This window comes from Colossoma macropomum, unplaced genomic scaffold (genome assembly GCF_904425465.1).
Source record: "Colossoma macropomum unplaced genomic scaffold, Colossoma_macropomum, whole genome shotgun sequence".
In the NCBI taxonomy this organism is placed as follows: domain Eukaryota; kingdom Metazoa; phylum Chordata; class Actinopteri; order Characiformes; family Serrasalmidae; genus Colossoma; species Colossoma macropomum.
In genome coordinates this window covers 38595738-38618897 of record NW_023494799.1, presented here as the reverse complement: position 1 = coordinate 38618897, position 23160 = coordinate 38595738, and the positions used below count along the sequence as shown (strand labels likewise).

The following is a 23160-nucleotide window of genomic DNA, read 5'->3' as shown; positions in this document are numbered from 1 at the left end:
GACTGCTAATGAGCTGCAAACTTCTCTCATTTCAGATTTGATAGATTGATTTTATTAGACCATGTTGGATTTTTTAAAGCGAACAGTACTATCCACAACTTAAAGAGATTATGATATTATATCAAATACTGGTTAACAGCACGGTTAATGCCTTGCCAAATTTTCATAGCGAAGGATAAATCAAATTATAAGTGTAATTTCAAATATACAGTCACACGTCTGTGGTGCAGAATTAGGTTTGCCTGACCCCTGAAGCAAAAGGGTGATTGGCAGACAAACTCGGCATGTGGTGCTGAGCTCAGAGGCTCAGACTGAGGGTGATGCCGCAGATGATTAATGCTCCCATTGCAGCAATTTCTCTACCAGGCTGTCTGCATCTCTGTACTGGCACAACTACAGTGACGGCATTAAGAATAACTGCGTTGGAGTCGATACACTGTCCAACAATTTGTCTTACCTAGTCTTTGTCTCTTTCACTTTCTTACCAAGCATCTCTCTCTTCTTTTAGAAGATAGAAGATCCACATAAAAAAAAAAATGCCCCTAAACTAAGATCAGGCCACTGCAACGTTAAAAAACAAAACAAAATAAGAAAAACAAATTTGGGTCTGATGAGAATCTGATGCAGTCACACTCCATTATCCCTGTTGTATAACAGACACACTTCATAAGGAAGGGAAGAATAAACTGCAGCTGCAAGACAGGCAGAGACATTTACTAGGCGTAATCTTTATCTGCCTCTGCTGCACACCTTTGAGTGAACCAAACTCTTTAGAACACCTCCTTATACATCAGATAGTGAGTGTGTTTGCATGCACTTAATAATTCGATAACTGCAGAAAATCAGATTTTGTCAGTAATACGATCAACGCGTTTACTTGGGTAATCAGATAATGGGGAAATTCCAGGTCTACATTAGTTGGACAGTTATCGAATTTCTGCTTTGCAACAGGCTAATAAACTCACAGAAGAAGACGTCACAAAATGTAAACCTCAAACGTCATGCTGTGGCTTTGTTTTTAAAACACTGAGCCACTTTACCTGAAAATATGAACATACATCATCTAGAATCCTTTATTTCGTCAAGCATGTAATTGGTTTCAGCGTCGCTGCTTGTTTATTTCCGGTACTGTGGTTTGTTTTCACACATGCGCAGACTGAGAAATCCGAAAGAAATCAGAGTAACAGCTTACATGCACTGAGAAATCTGATTACTGAGCTAAAATCCAGCTCTTTTTATCTGATTTCTTAATCAGGTCTAAGAAATCGGGAGTATGCTGTTTGCATGACCATTTGAAAAATCAGATAAATGCAGAAAAATTATGATCTTTGAGCGCATGTAAACACACTCAATGTGACTGTGTGCTAGCTAAATTTGTTACCGAATTAGTTGGGGATAATTTTTTCCCCTCCAATATCTACTCAATATCTGCTGATATTGGCTGGTTACCAATACCCACTGATACCAAACAACCAGCATGAATCAATAGGGCACTGCAGCATGTTCATGTTACAGTCATGATACAGTCTTCTTCAAGAGAATTCAACATGTTGTAAGAATGACTAAATTATAAATGCAGTATCATAATTAAACTGTATCATTACACCCCTAAAAACAAGTCTTTAACTTTTAATGAAATTGAATGAATATGAAATTTAAAACATATAGAAAAAAAGCACAGCTCAAACTTTTTGCACACTGACAATGATCGACAAAGGCTCACTTTTTTTTTGTAATTTTACAGACAAAATGCTCTTCTCTTCTTTGTTCTTGTTTTGTCTCTAATTTCAGCAGCGGTAAGCGTAATATTATGTGACTGTCCACAGGTTACCTGCAAGAACTACGTTCATAATTTGTCTTCTAAATTTTATCTGATTTAGTTATTAACATGCTCAACGTTAAAGTTAAACCTTTTGCTAACTCTGTACTAATTATACCAGGGACATCGCACTGTGGTCCTACAGAACCACAGTAATACATAGTCTGGTGTTTGTTTTCCTGCTCTAACACCTGAATTAGACCTGAAGTTTCACCCTAAACGCTTAATAAAAATATAACTCTCTTTTATGTAAATGATTACTTACACACTAAAGAGAATCTATATGCAAAAGTATATCGTCACTGTCTAAAGAAAAACATGCATCTCCAAAATGTTAAGTTTACAGGAGAGGGCAAAAACCTTCTTAATGTTCTATGTAAGTTAATGTAAAGAGATTTTATTCCAAGTGATTCTGGAGCATTTCTATTGATCCGTTCATCATCAAATGTTAACATAGTGTAAAAGGCAGCTGTTCAAATGATGTAGAAAAATAAAAATCAACAAAAGGAGATACATGTTTTTCTTTGGACAGCGACGATATACAAAAGGAAAATTCTAAAACATTACAGACAGGACATCAGTTGTGGGCCTACTCACCACAACTGGAGGATTGTTCCACTCTTCATATGTACGGGCTGCATAGGGGTAAATGCGATCGTTAATGATCTGCAACGTGGTCAAACCAATAGCCTTCATGGAGCGGAAGTAGGCTTCCCAGAACCAGCGAGCCTGCAGATCAACAGAGAGCAAAACATTTCAGCATTGGCATCATGTGAACAGCAACACAGAGATAGTGTCTATATATCGATACAAGACCATTCAATGTCAAAAAAATAAATAGAAAAATAATTAGGCAGGAGACCAAAGCAGTGGAATGGTCCTTGTGTCTTTATGACCCACAACACATTTTCAAAGGCTATGCAGCCCATTAAAGTCTGGTGACATGACTGCAGGGACCACTCTGGATTGTTACGAGCACTTCAGCCCATCAGTCTTTCAGCCTTTTCCACTGAAGTGGCACGGGTCCAGATCTGCAGTGTGACTAGGGCAAGAGCTCAAGTGCAAAGGTCAAGCTATATTACTTCTTGTCAACCCCAAGGCCAACAATTCAATTCTTTAACTCTGGCCATGAAAGTTGCACACTACCACAAATGTAGCTGTTTAGATATTTGCAGATAATAATAATAATATTAATAATGATAATAACAATTTTTATTTATATAGCACTTTTCATGCCGGTGGCAGCTCAAAGAGCTTTACAGACAGGTGACAAAACATAGTTATACAAGAAATCATTAGTGTTTATTTAGAATCAGAAGAAAATGAAACAGATCAAATTAGAAGGTAAACACAGCGAGACGTAGAGTTTTAATTAAATACTGAGTTAAAGAGATATGATTTTAGATGCTTCTTAAAAGTGAGTACTGAGGTTGACTGTCTAATGAAAGGTGGAATTGAGTTCCACAGTTTAGAAGCAGAACAACTGAAAGAGCCTCTCCATGTTTTCTGTATTTTACAGAGGGTATTTGTAAAAGGCCACTATCTGCAGATCTTAGATTACGTGCCGGAAGCTAAACAGACAGACACTCTGTGATGCAAGCAGTGCTTTAAGGTCATTTTGAGCTTTAAAAACTAGTAGAACTTTAAAATCTATCCTGAATGATACAGACAGCCAGTGCAGCTCTTTTAAAACAGGAGTGATCTGATCTCTCTGTGTTGTTTTTGTTAGGATGCTGCCACTTTTTGCACGAGTTGTAAGGGACGTATAGTTTTCTTAGGAAGTCCAGTAATAAGATCATTACAGTGATCAACTCTGCTGTAACAAATACATGAACGAGTTTCTCTGCGTCGCTCTGAGAGAGAAAAGGCTGAACTTTAGTGATATTTCTCAGATGATAAAAAGCTACTTTAGTTACTAGTTACTGTGTTTACATGCAGACAAAACAGAGCTCAGAATCACACCCAGGTTTCCTACTTCAGGTTTGGTATATGAAGCTAAAGAACCAAGTTTCTCATAAATCATTTTTCTCTGAGTTTCTGAACCAACGATCAATATTTCAGTTTTTTCATGATTTAATTGCACAAAATGTGACATCCACTGAGAAATACATGACTCACAGCTGGTTAGTCTCTCTACAGAGTCTTGATCTTCAGAAGGAATGGAAATGTATAACTGGTTGTCGTCAGTGCAGCTATGAAAATTTATACTATGCTTCCTAATGACATCACCTAGAGGTAGCATGTACAAAGAGAAAAAGCAAAGGCCCTAAGACTGAACCTTGAGGGACTCCACAAGAAATGGCAAGTCTTTTTGATGAATGATACAAGATACAAGGCAACTGCTGCTCAGATGTGATGTAAGATGTGAATGACACTAATGTTTTTTGAGTTTATTTAATCAGTACTTGTGTCCTCTCCTGTGCAATGAGTTTGATGCTAGTTGGTTTTGTGAAAACTGTGCTAAATGCTGAGACAAGCTGTGTTTTCCAAGGATAATGAGGTTTAAATGTCAGCAACATGGAAGTATTTTAAAGTGGAAAATAAAAACAGCCTGTCTAATATCTGCAATGTTAGTGTTTTACTCAAGTCAAATCAAGAGGCTTTTATTGTTATTCCATCTATGTACAAGTACACAGTGGAGCGAAATTACGTTCCTCCAGGAACAACATGGTGCAACAAGGAACAAAATAATACATCTGCACATTTGCACTTTGTACTGTAAGTGTGCAAAACATTAAACTAGAAACAATACAATAGATATGATAATTAAAACAATGTATGTACGTGTAATGTATGTGTGTGAGGTGATTTTCATTTTTTTCCCAGTTTTCAGGGTTTTTTTACTGTAGTCAAAGTACCTGCCTTTCATCAAAACACAGTTGAACTGGCTACTTGGGATTAATGTGTTTACTTGGATACAGTTTTTAATATAGTAATGTATGGGAAACTCATCTTGGTGTTCATTTACTTGCTCAGATATTCAGAAAAGGTACATGTTGTAATGCAATAAATTGTGACTTGTAAAAGTAATGTTTTTGACTGCAACGCAGAATCCCAAAAAATGTCCCTATAAACAGCTAATACCGCATGCCGTGTTAACAAAATGGCAACATATAAGCAAAGCTATATGATGACAAATTTGTACAATGCAACTCCAAAGTCCTTTCTGTAAATTTACTGGTATGTTTAACTGCATGCATCTGTAACACAAAGATGAATCTAAACTAAGGCCCAATCCCATTTCACCCCTCGCCCCTACCACTTAGCCCTCTGTTGTGCACGTTCACGTCTAGGAGTAGGGTGTCCCGATTTTTGTTGAGATAGAGGGGGAGAGCGAAGTGTTAGGACTACATGACCCTCCAAACGGAGGTTTTTCAGAGACTCCAAACAGAGAGTTATGAGAAAAAAAGAAACCAGCAAGATGGCTGAACAAGAGACCAAAGAAACCCACAAATGTGAGAACTTTCTCTGTTAAAAATTTCAATAACCATCATATTATCTTAGTTCAATGTTTTATGGTCATTTTCTTCATAACAAGCATAAAAAAAAAATCACTAATAGCATACTAATGTCTCGGTAGCTAGCTAGCTAACTTTCCCGTTCCACCTTAAATAGTCCAGCAGTTCTGACACCTGAGGCGCCACAATGCAACTGCTGCCATTTAAGGTGGAACGGGAAAATTCAAACAAGAACCTGGTGAATATCTGACTTCAGCTTCATATCACTGAAGAATTAGCAGCGGATGATAATAAATAATTGCTCCCCTCTTTGAAGGCATATGATGCCCTGAATTTAACCAAAGCCCAGCAGTGAGGAGCTGAACTTTACCCTCTTCTGCTTTCACTGAAGGCGGGCCAGTTTGCCTACAGAGCAGCACTAGTAGCTGTTAATGAAGTAATGTTTTTTTTTGTTTTGTTTTTTTTCCCCATTTGAGGGTTGTCGCATTTCGTAGTGCAAGATTTCAACCACTACTTGGAATTGAGTTCCAAGGGGTTAGGGTGACACTTGAAAATGGGGTAGGGGTAAAAAGAAGAAATGGGATTGGGCCTAAATCGTCAGGTCTGGTCTCTTATGCTAGCTGCAAGTAACAGACTGCATTTTCTCTTTCTGATAACAATATGATATTTTTTCATTGGAGTATTTAAATTACATTTGTTTAAAAATGTAGATATTAAAATACCAGAAATCGTTAAAATGGCCTCCCTACCTGTCACAGACAAAATTTTGTACATTCCTAAAATGTTTTTCCTAAAAGACATTCCTAATAAACACCCTAAATCTGGCATCAGTCAATTCATACATAACACCTAATCTAATACAGCACTTTCACGAACTTTCACGAAAATTACTGCCTTGAAACTTGAGAGCATTGTCAACTTAGTGAAACAGTGTTGCTACAAGAGCCTGTCTTTTCAGCCCACTTCTGTTAATCCATTAACAAATTCAAAGCCCCACTGTGCAGGGAGAGGAGTCCATAAGAGTTAATTACCCATAAAACAGTGTTATCTCCTGCTAGGAGGTTCCATGCCACAGTGACCTAGCTCCACTACGCCGGGTCCTGCGTGACCCCACACTCTTTAACATCAGCTTGAGGTCGAGCCTCAGCCCAGCTCAATGTCCGGCATATGGAAGGGCTTTGCAATTGAACACCTCCAATGATTGACATAGCTAAAATGCAGCGTACAGTTCCTTTCATGTAATGGAATAAAGAGAAAATAAAGGAGTTTAATTCACCGAGAAATAAAAAGATTAAAAAAGGAAAAAGCTGGTAGTGAAAGTAATAACTCTTCACCAAACACTAGATCAAGAGGGGGTCCTGTGGTGTGAGGCTGAGGTCAATGGTGTTCTCTGCCCACAGGTTCCTTTCGTCGTCGAGCAGATCGTTTTATTGACTGGCATGTTTGTTGTCATATGGTCTACAGAGAGCTCCGAGCAGCACATTAGGGGAGCGCTCTCTCCTCTCCCCTTCACGGCCCCCGCGGGGCTGGCCCTTAAACGCTTTAGAAATACAACAACACAAAAACAGCTTTTCTTTTTATGGAGAAGGGAAGAGGATTCAAAAAACCGTTCTGATCCCAGGGGGAGTGCAGCCGCCCATAAATCAGCCCGTGATGAAAGTTTCCTTTCCGACCGGGAGGAGGGAGAGAAAACCGCACCCACTAAGTTTCGAACCCGCCCCATTCAAACGCCAGCAAGAATTTTTATGAGGGAAGAGAGAGAGGCTTGCATGAGAAGCAAGAGAACCGACTGCTCTTCTGTCACAGTCACAGGCACATAAAACTCTCAAATCTCACAACAACTGTCCTGTAAGGACCCTAACATCCCATTACAACGACTACATTTTTAACGCACAAGATAACAGTGATTGTTGCAAATAATTAAACCAGAATATTACATTATCATGTTTAAGAGGACTGCAGGGCACGTATTCTTTAAAGAAGAGTAAATAAATATTTGTTTTACAGTCATTTTTTTGCAAAGGTCTATTTATGGGTGAGGCATTTTTAAAACCACAACTCTGAGTCCCTCGATGTCATGAAGAAAACATGCAAGCCTACACCCCACGAATATCAGCGCTGTGAGAGAAAGTCATTCCTGTCTGCCCTGCCTGTCTCCAGCACCATTCAGCCAAAGCTCTTACATGGCTTCACACAGGATTACTGCAGCACAGCGCCACAGTGCTTTGATTGACTCGGACTCCTACCCCTCCCTAACGAGGCGCGTATGGGTTCTATTCTAAAGGGCTGACCCAAACAATGCTCTAGGAAGTTTCTCTCCAGCACATTTTGTAGAACATGGCTGAGAAGCCAATCTGGACCGCTGTTAACATCCAGCAGCTGTTTAGCACTTAGCTAACAAATTGTTTAACCTAAATCAGTGCTGCCTCCTCAAATGCAAAAACAAGGTGGTTTTCCTGCTATAAATGCATATTGCTACTGCTTACAGAGGCAGGCCGTTTTCTTTTTCACCACAATTACGACATCACAAGCAGCAGTGCGACCATCTTAAAGAAGTGGAAGATCACTTAGGGCACCACAAATTACAGTTAACAAAAGGAGACCAGACCACACATCTTAAAAGAGCGCGTTTACAGAGTTGATCATGGGTGCTAGAGTTCTATGAAACATGCAACCTCTAAACAAGGGACCGTGACAAATACAGTGGTGACTTTGCCTGAAGTCTTGGATATTGAACGTCGCACGACGAGGAGAAAATAGGCAATTGCACCCTCTGTTGGTGAAAAATGAAATGGCACAATTCTTCCTTAAAGCCACCGAATTTCCTCATGGTGCTAAAAACATTTATGTGACCGAGGCATGTATAAGGATGCAAGTTTATGCACCAATAAAGTCAGCAATTATATTTGAGCTGCTTCTTTTTTATGCACTGACACGAGGGAGAAAGGGGAGAAAAAAAAAGAACTAATAAGCGCAAGTGTGGGATGATGAATTATAGCTAACAGTATCACAATACATCATAATTCCTGAGTAAGTTATCTCTATCCTGCTGCAACACTGGAGCTGGGCCTCAGCACTGTACTCACACATTAAAAGAACATAAAACCTCTTCATCAAAAAGAGCGATTAGCTCATTTACATTAACAGTGTCGAGGGAACTATTGTCTGACAAGTACTGAATAAAAATAGTTATTGCATCTCTTCTTTGGGCGATGTAACTGAATGGACTGAACAAAGCGTTTCACATTCATTCGCTTTGGCAACGGGCATAAAGTTAAGGTTAAACAAATACACAAAACACACTGTGTGGTTAACCACGTGCTTTGATAAAAGTATATCACAGATTGTCAGAATTGCCTTTTATCATTATTAAGTACAGTAGAAGAAAATACATCTTCAGAAAATCAAAAGCACATACTTAAAGGCATATTATTTTTGGCACCAGCCCGTCTGTCTAAGTGTATTATGTTCACAATGGAACTAACACTCCATTGAGGCGGACACATTTTGAAGGAGCACAGAGAGGAATGTTACTGCAGCAGACTAGAGGTCATGACTCCTTTACCCTTACCTTCACACTGTATTAAACTTGAGATGACAGCTTGCACTTCTGTCAGTGAGGCCAACTACACTGTGCTTTACGTTTCAACAGCATTTGGCACTGGTTAGGAACTGTTACACTGATGATTAGTTGTGGTTTGCTTTCTCCCCCCCCATGCAAAATGCAGGCCTTACCCACTGCACTGTATCGACAGTTACAAGATATTTTTTAAAAGCTTTCCCTCTAAACTGAGGTGATTGCTTATCTGCCCCACACACACTTTCATGCATTACAACAACCTTTTTTACCTGTCTCTGCATTTCCTCCACCTGTCTGTGAGGAATGCTTTTTAAAATTGTGTACATCTCTGGCAGCTTCTCTTCAGGAATTACCACGGATGCCCTGAAAACACAAACGTACAAATTAAAAAAAATATATCACAAATTACTATAAAATACAATATCTACTGAATTACAAGCCTTGCTCTGGAATAAAGTGTATAAAAGTGAATGCCAGTATGTTGTCGCCTCATGACAGAGTATTTACTGTACTGTAGATACAGTGACAAGCTCAAATGGAGCTACAGCCTTGAGACGATTTAAACACGAACAGCTAAATCTTTTAAACTCCACAAAAGAGCACTCGGGCAGAAAGTACGCTAACTTCTATTTCCAGGAAAGTGTGAATTAATCTTACATTTAGAAAAAAAAGAAGGTTAAAATATTTGGTAACACTTCACTGTAGGGTGCTGTCCATAAGGCTACATGACACCTACATAAGCTTGTCTTGACAGCTGACATAACCCTACATAAATGTTTAGAAATGCTTATTACAATAGGTGTCATCTGTCAAACGCTACTTTAGCTAACTTTGATCAAAACTGGCTAATGTAACCTTTATAACGAATGACGCCTATTAGAATAAGTAAATACATAAACGTTTGTGTAGGGTTCTGTCAGTTGATATGACAAGCGTATGTAGGTGTCATGTAGCCTTATGGACAGTGCCCTACAGTAAAGTGTTACTAAATATTCACAGGCTAAAAATATTTGCAAACCGCAAAATGATAACTTATCATTTTGGGCCAAATTCAGTTTCAAATAAGTTTCAGCCTAGACTAAAAAGAATTACCAATAGAGATTCACAACTGGTACTGCAGTGTAGTGTAAGACTATGCTTAACCTACGTCTGAGAAAACGACGTATAGAAAGAAAACACCACAGGAACAGAATGGAGAAAAATGGCAAAGGGTCCGGATCAGAAACTTTTAAAATGTTTGCATCAGTGTAAAAAGACATTACACAACCAGGACTTATTTGATCTCCATTCTATGGTAGCATATATGAAGCAGGTCTGTTTTTGGCTGCTCTCCAATTGCAGCATGCCAATAGAAAGAGTTAGTGCAAAAGCATCAAGGAATCTTCCGTTTTGCCGTTACAAGTCATGTTGCCACAGAATATTATGGAGCAACTTCTCTTTTTACTCTTTGGCTGCACTCTATTGGACAAAGTAAATACAGTGTAACCGTTGAGGAAGATGAGGAAGGAAGAATCAGCATGTAAAACCCGTTAGAAAGAGAAGAAGAAAGAGAAGAATCTGTTGTTTTAATATTATCAATTATTATTGTTTTTATTTTTGGTTATAATGATATCAAATAATTATTGTCCAAATAGTGGAAAATGAATTTGGCTCCATATTACCCATCTCTGCAAGACACGTGATGATTATACCTTTTCCAATCCAGCACCTCAGAGAAGGGCAGAATATAGGAATCTGCCATGATGACGGGAACACAACCTGCCTGCAGCACATCACTCAGAGTGGCTTGCCCAAGTCGAGCTCCACGCAGCACCACACAGAAAGACGACTCCTACAACACAATCAGCAGAGATGCATTAAATGACTCACTAACAAACAAGTTTGTTCTACTTAAAGCGGAGGCCCACAGTCATTTCTACACAATGCAACACTATTCTTTGAGAATAACCTGTGTTGGCAATGTGGGCTACGCTTGACATGCCAAGTAAAAGCGGGTGGAAGGTAAATCAGATTTGGGTTACGTCCTGACTGTGGAGGGTGCTCTTGCAGACGCTGGGCCTCTGCTCCTCCCCCTGCAGGCCCTTTCCCCTGTGGAACATCTCCCAGATGTGCTGCTGCACCCAGTCCACATGATAAGCATGCTTCCTGTCTAGACAGGGCTGGACAGGAGATGCACCGCGGACAGCCACAGCTATTATGGCAGCTTATACCAAGAGATACATGTGCTGGGGTTGGCAAAGATCACCACTAAACCACTAATTTCATATCAAAGTTTATCCTGTATGACAAAATCACCTTAAAATAAACATACAGAATGAAGATAAAATAAAAAACAACAGAATGAGGGCAAGGCTTTGTGATAATATATCGCTGCTGTGAGAAGAAAACCTTATATCTCCATTTTAGTCGTTTTTCAGTTTTTGACATCATTTAAAAAGACCTGTTGGCCTTTACATTGTGTGTAAATTTCATGATGAATGAACTAAAATAAACGGCCCACAATGACATGGGAAAAAATCTGGTTCCATTGACTTACATGAAAAGTAAAGTATGTTTTTTCCTTCTCCTGTAAAGTTACTACTTTGGAGATACAAGGTTTTCTTCTGACAACAGCGAAATTCATACATATATATAAAAAAAAATTCAAGATTGCAATGTTAATTCAAATGCAGACTAATTTTCCTGGCCCACTGGGACGGCTTCTCTAAACTACAAGCTAAACCATTAAGGCATTTTACTATTTTTAATAATAGTAACCTGGGAAAAAGAACATCACTGAAGAAACACTTAAAGCATTGCTTTACTGATTTACTGGTTATGGCTCGACCCTCACCTGTAGGATCTGGGGGTAGTCGTACACCTGGCCCTTGTAGCAGCGTTTCCTGGCCGAGGCCATGCCCTGAGACAGGTTACTGCACTTATCTAAAAGGAGCAGGGCCTCTCCATTTTCTTCTTTCAGTCTCTCCAGCTCTGTGCGGTACTCTCGATGAATGGCTGTCTGAGAGGACAAGATAAAGTAGCGCCGGGGCCTGAAAACAAGCATAAGAAGTTATGACGACCTGGCTCTGCTCTAAATGATTAATGGATGAAGCAAGCAAACGAAGAGAAGAAAAGGCACACTGGACAAAAACTCACCCTGGTTGTTTTTCAGGAAGGTCAACCTCTGCTGACAATGGACTGTACACAGGGATGCTGACATCATAGCCTTGTCTATAGGTCCATGTGGAGAAACCTCCCCCAGCTAGTAAAGCTCTGGGCAACAAAAAGCATATCAAACTTTTACTGCTGAGAAACAAAGTTCATAAGGCCATACTATTTTTTTTTACGGCTGACATCTGACAGAGCATCCGAGTGTTTGCAGCAAAACGTGTGAGCATGTTCTTATAACGCTCCTTGGTTTCATTACTGCTGCTATGCATTCTCACTCAAACTAAATTAAACCAATTAAACTTAAACTAACATGAACTGTGATACAGGACACTGATTACAAAACTGAACTATAGCAAGTGAAAAGAATGCTGCGAATATGGACACGCAACATACGCCGTCTTTTTATCTACCCACACACATGCACACGCTAGCAGCTGGTTCTGATGAGGCTGCACGCCAAATGGAGCACAGCTGGATGAGCCCAGGAAATTCCCTACAGCTCCAGATAAGTGTTCATCGTTTCAGGGCTTTCTAGTACATAAAACTCACCTTTTCCACCCAAAACAAGAGGGCTGCCAAGGGAGAGGCTGGGAAACATGGCCTATATAGAAGTAAATACCTGGAGATTATGTATGTCTCCTCTAGGCACAAGAGAGCTGTCCCCCTTTCATGGCTGCTCTTAGCTGCACCTTTGATCTCGATTTGGAATATGCCGCTTCCCAAGTAACACATGGAAGCCACTGTATATTGTCACAGACCATAAATTAAACTATGAAATTAAATTGCTGAAGGAAATGCAAAGATGTATAAAGGAAACTGTAAAACCAAATTTTTGCTTAAGCTTATAGACATTACCATCATGTGAATCTATCATTTTGAATATGATAACCTGCTCGCAACTTCTTTAAAGAACAGAGGAAGGACATGCAAATCGCTGCTGTCGGAAGAAACCTCGTATGTCCATTTGTGTCATTTTTCAGTTTTTGACACATTTTGAAAATGCCTTTTGGCCTTTATGTTGTGTGTAAACTTTATGAAGAAAGGACCAACAGAAACGGCCCAAAATGACTTGGAAAAATTTTTGGTTCTTATTGACTTACATTAAAAGTAGAGTAGGGTTTTTTCCTTCTCCTGTAAAGTTACCATTTTGGAGATACAAGGTTTTCTTCCGACAACAGCGAAACAAAAAAGGGCCAGCTTTATCCAGTCTTTGGCTAGAAGAGCCATGTTTAAAATTGGACAAAGAGTCAATACAGCATATACCTAGACATATGAAATACAGTATGCTTGAAGTGCTTTGTAATTTCCCTACAGTTCTCCAGCTGCATTTGAGAAAGATGAAGTGTAAGTCTGTGCTTCCCTCTAGTGGCCTGAAGCATTCAACACTTACATGTTTTCCCTCCATCCCAAATATATATATCCAAAAGCATTGGAAATGGAATGCATAATACTACAAAATCAAAGGAAAGAGATAGCTTGAGGAACAAACTCCTTTGCACAGCTGGCTAGGTGAAAAAATGATGGGAATAATCATAAATTAATAAACTTAATCATATCCTTTTTCATAGACTGAAAGTAAAGTATGCATCTGTGTATAAATACCATGTCCCCTGAATAGTCTGTCTGTTTTGAATGGTCGTGAATGTTTTAAAAAAGCAATAATAATAGTAAATCAGGGTTTTCCATATGCAAATTCTGTTCTCTTTAAAGTTATACACGCTCATATGGAAAAACTATGAGATTTTTGGACTTTATGTTCCACCAGAGGGCACTGCAAAGCTGTTTCTTAATTGTTTAGTCCCAAGAAGGAAGCACACTACAGCTGGCTAAAGGCTACCACACACCAGCCAAGAAGCTACGCACTGCACTGCCAGGTCTCTGGTGCTGGGTAGCAAATAGTACTAAGCAAAGCTGTAGCACACAGGAAGCGCTGCATAAAAGCCACAGATAAAAAAGAAAATGAACTAAATTTTTACACTCATGCTGAGAAAGACTTAATAGAATAAAACATTGTTAATTTATGAAACTTTTGGTTTTGGTATCAAACTGGTTTGGTATTATCTAACTAACTCTTCATGACTGCCAGCTAAAAGGTGAAATACGATGTGAGTAGTGTAGTAACATTAGCCGAGGTGAAAACAGACAATTAGCATTTGTCTGTCTTAAAAGACCTTAGTTTTAGAAGATTTTGTGGTCTGGGTTTAATATACAGTACTACAGTAATAATGTTACGATACTGAGTGGCATTACTGTGTCTGGTGGCATATACTATATAGACCGATCAGGCATGACATTATGACCAAGCTCATTGTCCATTTTATCAGCTCCACTTACTATATAGGTGCACTTTGTAGTTCTACAGTTACAGACTGTAGTCCATCTGTTTCTCTGCATTCTTTGTTAGCCCCCTTTTACCCTGTTCTTCAGTGGTCAGGACCCCCATGGACCCTCACAGAGCAGGTACTATTTGGGTGGTGGATCATTCTCAGCACTGCAGGGACGCTGACGTGGTGGTGGTGTGTTAGTGTGTGTTGTGCTGGTACGAGTGGGATCTACAGCCTGTAACTGTAGAACTACAAAGTGCACCTATGTAGTAAGTGGAGCTGATAAAATGGACAATGAGCGTAGAAACAAGAGGTGGTCATAATGTTATATCTGAGGTACCTGATGTACATGTTATATCATGGTGTACATAAACACACATTTTTTATTTGTAGCTGTGAATCTGAAATTGAACACCAGTTATTTGAATGAACAGATTTTAATTAAACTGAGGAATGTGGACCGTCAGGAACCACAGCCGCCTGCACACCCGGAACTGCAAAGTAATTACACTTGTATTTCACTCACGTCAAAAGCCAAAAAAACAGGTCTTTTCAGGAAGACCTAATGACAGTCAAAAAAAGGATGATTAAGTATGCAAACGTAACTGGGTCACAGGCACAGACACTGGGTACTAGGAGTTAAACCAACTCACCATATGCCTCACCACTCAACCAACAGTGAAACATTTACATGATAATGGGAGGCAGACGTGCTGTCAAATCATCTAGAGTTCCAGGGCCGGTTGCACCAGCTGTAAGTCGGATCAAATGTAGGCTATTTTTAACGTAAATGTTTCCGTGTTACTAAATCAAAATGGGATGTTCACACAAACTAGCTTTAACTTTGAGCTTTGTTATTACAGCACTACTGAGAAAACATTTTGAGAACTGCTTATGGTACAATATTTCAAAGTATGGTGGAGTTACCCTTCAGAACTATATATTTTTAAAACAATTTCAAACAAAAATGACAGATTTTGCCTCAGAATTCTCAGAATTCAGAATCTCACCGGCGATTTTGGGAGAACGTTCCTTTTGTCATGGGCCAGAAAATACATCCACTACTATAAGCTGTCCCATTTCTGTCTGTAACAGGTGTTCACTGATAAAATGCTACTAAAATTCTACTAAAGATCGGTAACAGAGCTTGGTTGTGTCACTGTATAATCGTCAGACACATTACAATTTTGATCATACAACAGTTTGTCCCGGCCACGCAAGCTGATTGGTTGAGAAGCGGTTTTTCACAAACACTGTATCACTCCGCTGAGACGCCGTTGCTAAGCAACGACTTTGACCGCTGCAGGAGACGCTCGAGCCATTTGAACGTTTTTACTTCTTACTTTGCCACAAACAGAAAATGGACACTTTTAAGATCACATTTGACCGACAGCCGATTTGGTCAGACTCTGAAGACGAGACGACACTAAATTCCCAAACTGTCATCACCACTGAGCAGCTTTTCAGTCGGCAGCTGTGACAGAAGACCAGCTAAACAACCTGGAATCAGCCAGAAATGAACCCAACACCATTCGCCAAACTAAATGGGCTGTAAGATGCTTTACAGACTGGCTGGAACAAAACAACATTAATACTGATCTGGCAAAAACTGACAAAACTGAGCTGAACTTGATATTGCGGCAGTTTTATGGCTCAGTCTATACTTCAAAAGGCGAGGCTTACAGCAGACTGTGCAGCGAGTGGGCGGAGCTCGTTACTCTGACGCAGCAACAAGCTGCCTGTTAAGGAACTATAATTTGGTGAAGGAACTGCGAACATTAAAACATATTAAACGCCGCGTTCACGGCCCAGTTTATTAATTTATTACTGTATTTATTTAACTGTTGTATAAAAGCATTAGAACACTCGAGGAGTGTGTTATCGCCAATAACATCACAGCTGTGATGATCTACGGCGACCAAATCACAGCTGTGATGCTATTCCGTGATAACACACTCCCGCTCGGGTTCTATTGCTTATATATACCATTTATACCGGTGGCACATTCATTACTGAAGTACAGTTATATGCAAAAGTTTGGGTACCCCTGGTCAAATTGTTTTGCTGATTTTCTAAGTGAAAATAAGTTCATGTCCTCTACAGAGAACACACTCCTGTACATTTTATTAAAATTGCTGTTTATTTGCTGAATTCCACTTTTTTTTTGTCCAAAGAAAAACATCAAGCCCTGAACAACCTCCACTTTGTGGGACCAACCTGTCTCTGGGCACATCCAAGGCTGTGTTGTAGTCTGGAGGTCCCCCTGGTAACATGTTGAAGAGTAAGTGATTCATCCCTTTGTCCCACCTGAAAACATACAGGCAGACAAAATGAATATGTAGGACAGCTGTAGACGTTCCTGAACACAACGGCAATTGTTGCTACTCTTCCCGATTTTGAGGTGTCTCGAATTTTTTGCAGAAAATAAATACAACATATATGAAGCCCAGAGTAAAAGGGTAACTGCTACCTCATTATTATGTAAATGTGGCTGACTGACTGAAGTCAATGATCTAGCAGTACCTTACAAAACTAGACGACAAGTCTGTCAAGCACCAAAATATAATCCACCAGGCTTCACTGCCCATCGAGATGCAGAGATGCTAAACCAGGCTCTACGAAACATTCTAACCTTGTGACACTGTAACCTTCCAAGCTACAAGTACAAAAGGATGCTAGAATTAGGTATCGAAATTAGGGACTTGTGTTGCCACTTTATGACGTAAATAACGTGAGCAAATAATGCTTGTTTATATTGCACGTTTGGCCAATAAAAAGCACTGGAAATGTGTGTTTGTGTTCAACTGCCCCACACAATGCGAGCTTCAGATTGAAAAGAAGGCTAATGTCACTGTAAAGAAATCAGGATCATGATTGATGCGTCCCTCATAATTATTAATAACAGGCATGATATCAAAATTTTACACAGAGTTAATTTTTACAGAAGAAAAAAAGCGCATGTTTTTAGCACACTGAAACTTTCGCTCCAATGCGCTCTTTTACTCGTGGTAAGAAGACAATGTGGAAGAAGGAATTAATTCATTGAGCAGTAACATAAAGTTATTTCTTTTTTTTAAGCTAGTGTGACTCACAGACAAATACGCTGAAATATGCAATCTCAGTGTCTCACTAAACCAACTTTACACTTTTCCAGTGTCTTCACCATTTTCGCAATATCTCTATAACATTTCATCACATTTCATATTTTCCAGGTGTTTTTTATGACTCAAAAACTAACATATAAATTCCATGTTTTCTAGGCTGGGCGGAAAAACTATTTATCTAAAGCTACAGCTGAAAATCTGGAGCTAGAAAGTGGAAATAAATCCTTGGCTCTATTACTTCGTTATACTTTTAAAACTACTCGATTTGAAATGCTCTGGTAGTTTTAAAGGTCATTCAACAGGTTTCTGCATGCATGAAATGTTCTGAGCACTGGATAGGAAAGGCTGAACATGCAGTAGATGTAGATGATATAGCATATAATAGCTAAGATAATGATATCAAATGGTTTCAAATGATGCCCATCCATAGCACGCACTATTTAGATTTCCAAAATTCATCCAATTATTTTCGTCTGTATTCACCAAATAAATAAGCAAATTTGACTCTTCCTATTACAGCATTTTCATATGCACGGATACACAGCCTAGATGTCTTAAAACAGAGTAATGTAAACAGGATTATGTCGTGTACCTGGGTAACATGGCTAGAGCCTGGGCCGTTTCCCGGATACGCAGGGAATTCTGGTTAAGCACATCAATTGAAGGGACAAACAGGCATGCACGTGTGACATCATCCGTGTAGAAGTCACTGTCCGAGATGGCGCTCAGCAGGTCATTATACTCCCGGGACAGACCAGTGCTGCTGATAGGCACTCCCACCTCATCCACAAACCGCTGGAGAGGGTAGATATACACCTGGACATACAAGTTCAAAGCTCAGCAAGTTTACAAATGAAGCATTACATTATAAACATATCAAGTGAAAACTCATCAAAAGTTACTAATGGACGATTCCACTGTTTTAGCCAGTCAAATATTGAAAAAAGCTGAGCTGAACCTGATACTACAACAATATTTGTGGCTCTAATAATGAAAAAGGCTACTACTTTTTTGGGCAGAAGGCATTGCTAATATTAAAGTACTATTAACTGATACAACATCCAGTTTCTTCGCTTTACTTTTCTCTTTATTTTGCAGAACTGTCGTATGAAAACAATAGAAATATTGCTTTTAACTAATAATATTACAGCTCATGTCTGTGAACGAATCACAGCTGTGATGTTATTCACAATAACACACTTCCTCTTGTGTTACAGTGATTAAATAAGATAGAAGAATAAACCTGAACTTGAAACAACTGTGACAGATTTGCTCTAATCTCACCTTAATTCTGTTTTTGGGATTGTAGCCACAGCGGTAGACATCAAAACAGGTGTGCATGCGACAGCTGAGGTCTCCCCGCTCAGGAATAGGGCTGGACACGGGCAGCTTGACCAGCGGAGCATCGTGCACACTGCGACGGTCAAGAGTCCATTCTGGGGAGGACTCGATCGAGTGTGGCCAGAACTGGAACATCCCAGTTGCAATCAACCCCAGCAACACGACGGAGAAGAGGGTGATGTAGTAGATGCGGTGCTTGGTCTTCATGCGGGGTATCAGAGCAGGGCCCCGAGAGCTGTACTTCACTGAGGCACACATAATGAGGCCAAAGCCCTGTAACGTACACCAGAAGATGTAACAAAGACACGTTATGGAACAAAGCTCAACTGACTGACAAAGAGTAAATGATGTGATATAACTTCTGGATTACACTGTCATAACAATAATAATTACAGCAACAGCGTAAAGGGGAACTCCATCGATTTTGCAAAATGAATTAATCACTTAACGGTTTCGATGTAAACAAAATCATACAGAGTGGTTTGGTGTGAAATGCGCCTTTCTAGGGAAATTTACCGAGTCAGAATTGTTCATCATTGTAGTACTAGGAACCAGACGTCGTTATGTCTACACTACAAATGTCACAATTTTATCTGCTCTCCAAAATGAACAGTGAACTTACATGTGTCTTGTAAGTTATATGTCATAGTGATAATGGTAAAATATTGCTAAAATGAAAAAATTGGGTACTTTTTTTTTCCTTACAATGCCCTGCATGTACCTCTCTGCACTGGGCACGTTTTGGAAAACAGTCAGACTGCAGAGCCACAGGTTTACACACCCGTAGTTTCACTCCTGCAGAAACTGGAATCAAAGTAAGAAGCGTTCATGAACTAAATAAATTAGTCGTCGTTATCCACCGTGCAAATATTAGCTATATCTATGTATGTATGTATGTATGTATGTATGTATCTCTCTCTCTCTCTCTCTCTATCTATATCTATATATCTATATATATATCTATATATCTATATATATATATATATATATATATATATATATATATATATATATATATATATATAAGCAAGTAGCTTGTTGTTGACACCATCTATAAACTGCAGGTCCTTCGTGTTTTCTGGTTCAAATTGATATGGATCTACAGCATTTTGGAAACAGACCTCCTCCGAATGCTCTGCAATCTTCCAAAATAGGCAAGAAAACCGTAAAAGTAATCTGTAAACAAAAGCTGCTGGCGTTACAACAAAAGCACGTTAGCTTGTGCACACTGATCCCAGTTGAACTCAATTGGTTTTTAGAGGAAACACGAAACTAAACCTGGAGATACCTCAGGTATCAAGCCATGCATTCATAACCATTGTGTGTAATAACTTAATGGGATGTAGCTTTCAGAGTCATTATATGTGTCAGATTCTGGTTCCTAGTATTATAATGGTAAAAAATTCTGACTCCATAAATTTCTCTAGAAAAGCGCATTTCACACCGAACCACTCTGAATGACTTAGTTCACATCTAAACCATTGAGTGATTAAGTAATTTTGCAAAATCGGTGGAGTTCCCCTTTAAGTAGAATTGCTATATATATTACTGACTAGCCAGCTAAAAGGAAATTTAACCAATTTGTCATAAGTTCTGCACAATTAAATGGTTGGAAACATTCAGAGTGGATTCTAGAGAAATTTACACAGTCAGAATTTTTTACAGTGGTGGTCATATTAAGCAAACATCTGAAGTGTTTTTAATGTCTCTAAAAGCTGCTTCACAGACAGATACTACATGAAATGGTTAAAAATACGCTGCCTGATGTGTGATATACTGTTTTACAATACATTTTAGACAAGAGTTTCGCATAAAACCGAGTCTATTAACAGCAGAAGGTACATGCAGGCTGTTTTAAGACAAAATAGTCACTAAAGAAACCTTTTTTTATCATGGGTTTACTATTATCAACAATACAAATAAAAACTCAGAAGAGGTGTGTAGGTTCACTGGTCGTTTTGGACAGTAAATAAAATGCCAATATTTGCATTGTAAACATTATGTCCCCTGGTTCCTGCCACCACTATTGTAAAGAGCCAGTAAATTTCTCTACAATGCACCACATCACATTAAACTACTCTACATCTTAACTATTTAGTGTAACTATGCAGACTTTTTGGAAAATTCTTTTGATTTCTTATTTATTTTTCTAAGAGGCTGTTACAAAACAAAGTTTCTGCGGAGTTGTAAAGTCTTTTCCATTGAGTATTTTCCTATTTCACCTCGGCTATAATACTGATATTTCACTGAGGGTACTGAACAGTAATGAAGTTGAACTGAGGCCTTCGGGAAAGAGAAACGATTCTACATTCCTGACGAGGAGTCAAATCACAGTGAAACGAGTCAGGCAGGCACCGTACAGCATCGGACACACTCATTACTCTCAATATTACTGTCAGATGTTTAGTGAGGGGAATGAAATGGTCTTTTTGTCTAACAACATTCAACATTAATGTTAATCTTTTAAAGACAGAAACCAAACGTGTCTCCCACTAAATATAACCCAAACGGCTCTCTCTCTCTCTCTGATGGGACTACACCGATCAGGCGTAACATTATGACCACCTCCTTGTTTCTACGCTCATTAACACTGACGTGGTGGCGGTGTGCTAGTGTGTGTTGTGCTGGCACGAGTGAATCAGACACAGCAGTGCTGCTGGAGTTTTTAAACACTCTGTCCACTCTATTGGACACTCCTACCTTGTAGATGTCAGAGACGATAGCTCATCTGCTGCTGCACAGTTTGTGTTGGTCATCCTCTAGTCCTTCATCAGTGGTCACAGGACGCTGCCCACAGGACGCTGTTGGCTGGATATTTTTGGCTGGTGGACTATTCTCAGTCCAGCAGTGACACTGAGGTGTTTAAAAACTCCAGCAGCACTGCTGTGTCTGATCCACTCAGACCAGAACAACACACACTAACACACCACCACCACTTCAGTGTCACTGCAGTGCTGAGAATGATCCACCACCCAAACAGTACCTGCTCTGTGAGGGTCCATGGGGGTCCTGAGCACTGAAGAACAGGGTAAAAGGGGGCTAACAACGTATGCAGAGAAACAGATGGACTACAGTCTGTAACTGTAGAACTACAAAGTGCACCTATATAGTAAGTGGAGCTGATAAAATGGACAATGAGCGTAGAAACAAGGAGGAGGTCATAATGCTACGCCTGATCGGTGTATAATTAAGCGGGCAGGTGGGCGACTCTCAAAGTGGTCAGACAGCTAAAACGTATTTATTAAATAAATAACGATTTCTTTTTAAACTGAAGTCGTAACGTATGTTATTCAGCGTTATTATGTAGATGTATATCTCACATTTAGGCTCACGGGAGGAGAAATCTCAGCAATGACTTACCAGCTATGTATGCTGTGTTTATACCGAGCTAAGCCAGTGGCATGCAGAAAAACCCGTTCATATCAGAATTCCTCTGCACGGCAATTTAGGAATTTCAGGTTATTCATATGGGAAAAATGACTAAGGAATATTCGATAATATTACAGAGTAGGTAATATGTAACGTTACTGACCTGGCTAACTCAGTAGGGAGACTATTTCCAAAGGATGGAGAGACAGAAACGTCTCTCACGTTAGCCAGCAGGCTAGTTGTTGTTCAGAGACCGGCGGAATTTGAGAATGAATTATTTGCCAACGTATAACTTTGCCGTGTGTTGGTTAATGTCTGACACCGTACCGAAGACCTGCGAATAAAATAAGTGAACTAACTGCCGTATGTTTGTTTATCTCGCGTCACCCAACACCCTTTACGTTTGGTTAGCCAGCAAGTTAGCCGGCTAGCTATCCACCAGAAAACAAACAGCCTACCGTGGCTCGTCCCGTGACTGCACCGCTGAAAACGTCGACAAACTAATTCATAGTTGCCCGGTAAAGTGAACCACAGACTGTTCGGTGTCTAGATGTTTTTCTTTCACAATTCCATTCGCATTCCTTAGACGGGAATGTACACAACAGCTGCTCTGAGTGGAAGAAAATCCGCACATTCCTCTTCTCAGCGCTGAACCGAGAGGGTTGTACCGCCATCTGCTGGAGCGGACGCTTCACGCCTCCCTCCGTCTGAATACTACATACTGATTATGATCACCAGGGTAAGGCTTAGATACTCATAAGCCTTTCCAAAGCAAATCAAATCACGTTTATTGTCACATCACATTACACAGGTGCGAAGGTGAGTGACAATATTAGGTGCGTAGAACCCTTGTAGTACTTTTAGCGTTATATATATATATATATATATATATATATATATATATATATATAATTCAGGCATAATATTATGACCACCTCCTTGTTTCTACACTCACCGTCCATTTTATCAGCTCCACTTACTATATAGGTGCACTTTGTAGTTCTACAGTTACAGA

General features: G+C 39.5%; 1 protein-coding gene across 1 annotated transcript in view; it reads right to left on the bottom strand.

Moving 5' to 3' along the window:
- Positions 1–22815, bottom strand: part of ext2 (exostosin glycosyltransferase 2) — a 43100-nt gene extending 20285 nt beyond the window's left edge. The window contains exons 1-9 of the mRNA XM_036586333.1: positions 22604–22815; positions 18720–19049; positions 18028–18251; positions 16549–16638; positions 11993–12109; positions 11691–11886; positions 10549–10688; positions 9127–9220; positions 2417–2548 (exon numbers count right to left, since the gene is read on the bottom strand). Of these exons, the coding sequence (XP_036442226.1) occupies positions 2417–2548; positions 9127–9220; positions 10549–10688; positions 11691–11886; positions 11993–12109; positions 16549–16638; positions 18028–18251; positions 18720–19034 (1308 nt within the window). The 5' untranslated portion in view covers positions 19035–19049; positions 22604–22815. The remainder of the gene's footprint in view (positions 1–2416; positions 2549–9126; positions 9221–10548; positions 10689–11690; positions 11887–11992; positions 12110–16548; positions 16639–18027; positions 18252–18719; positions 19050–22603) is intronic.
- Between the last annotated feature and the right edge of the window lie 345 nt (positions 22816–23160).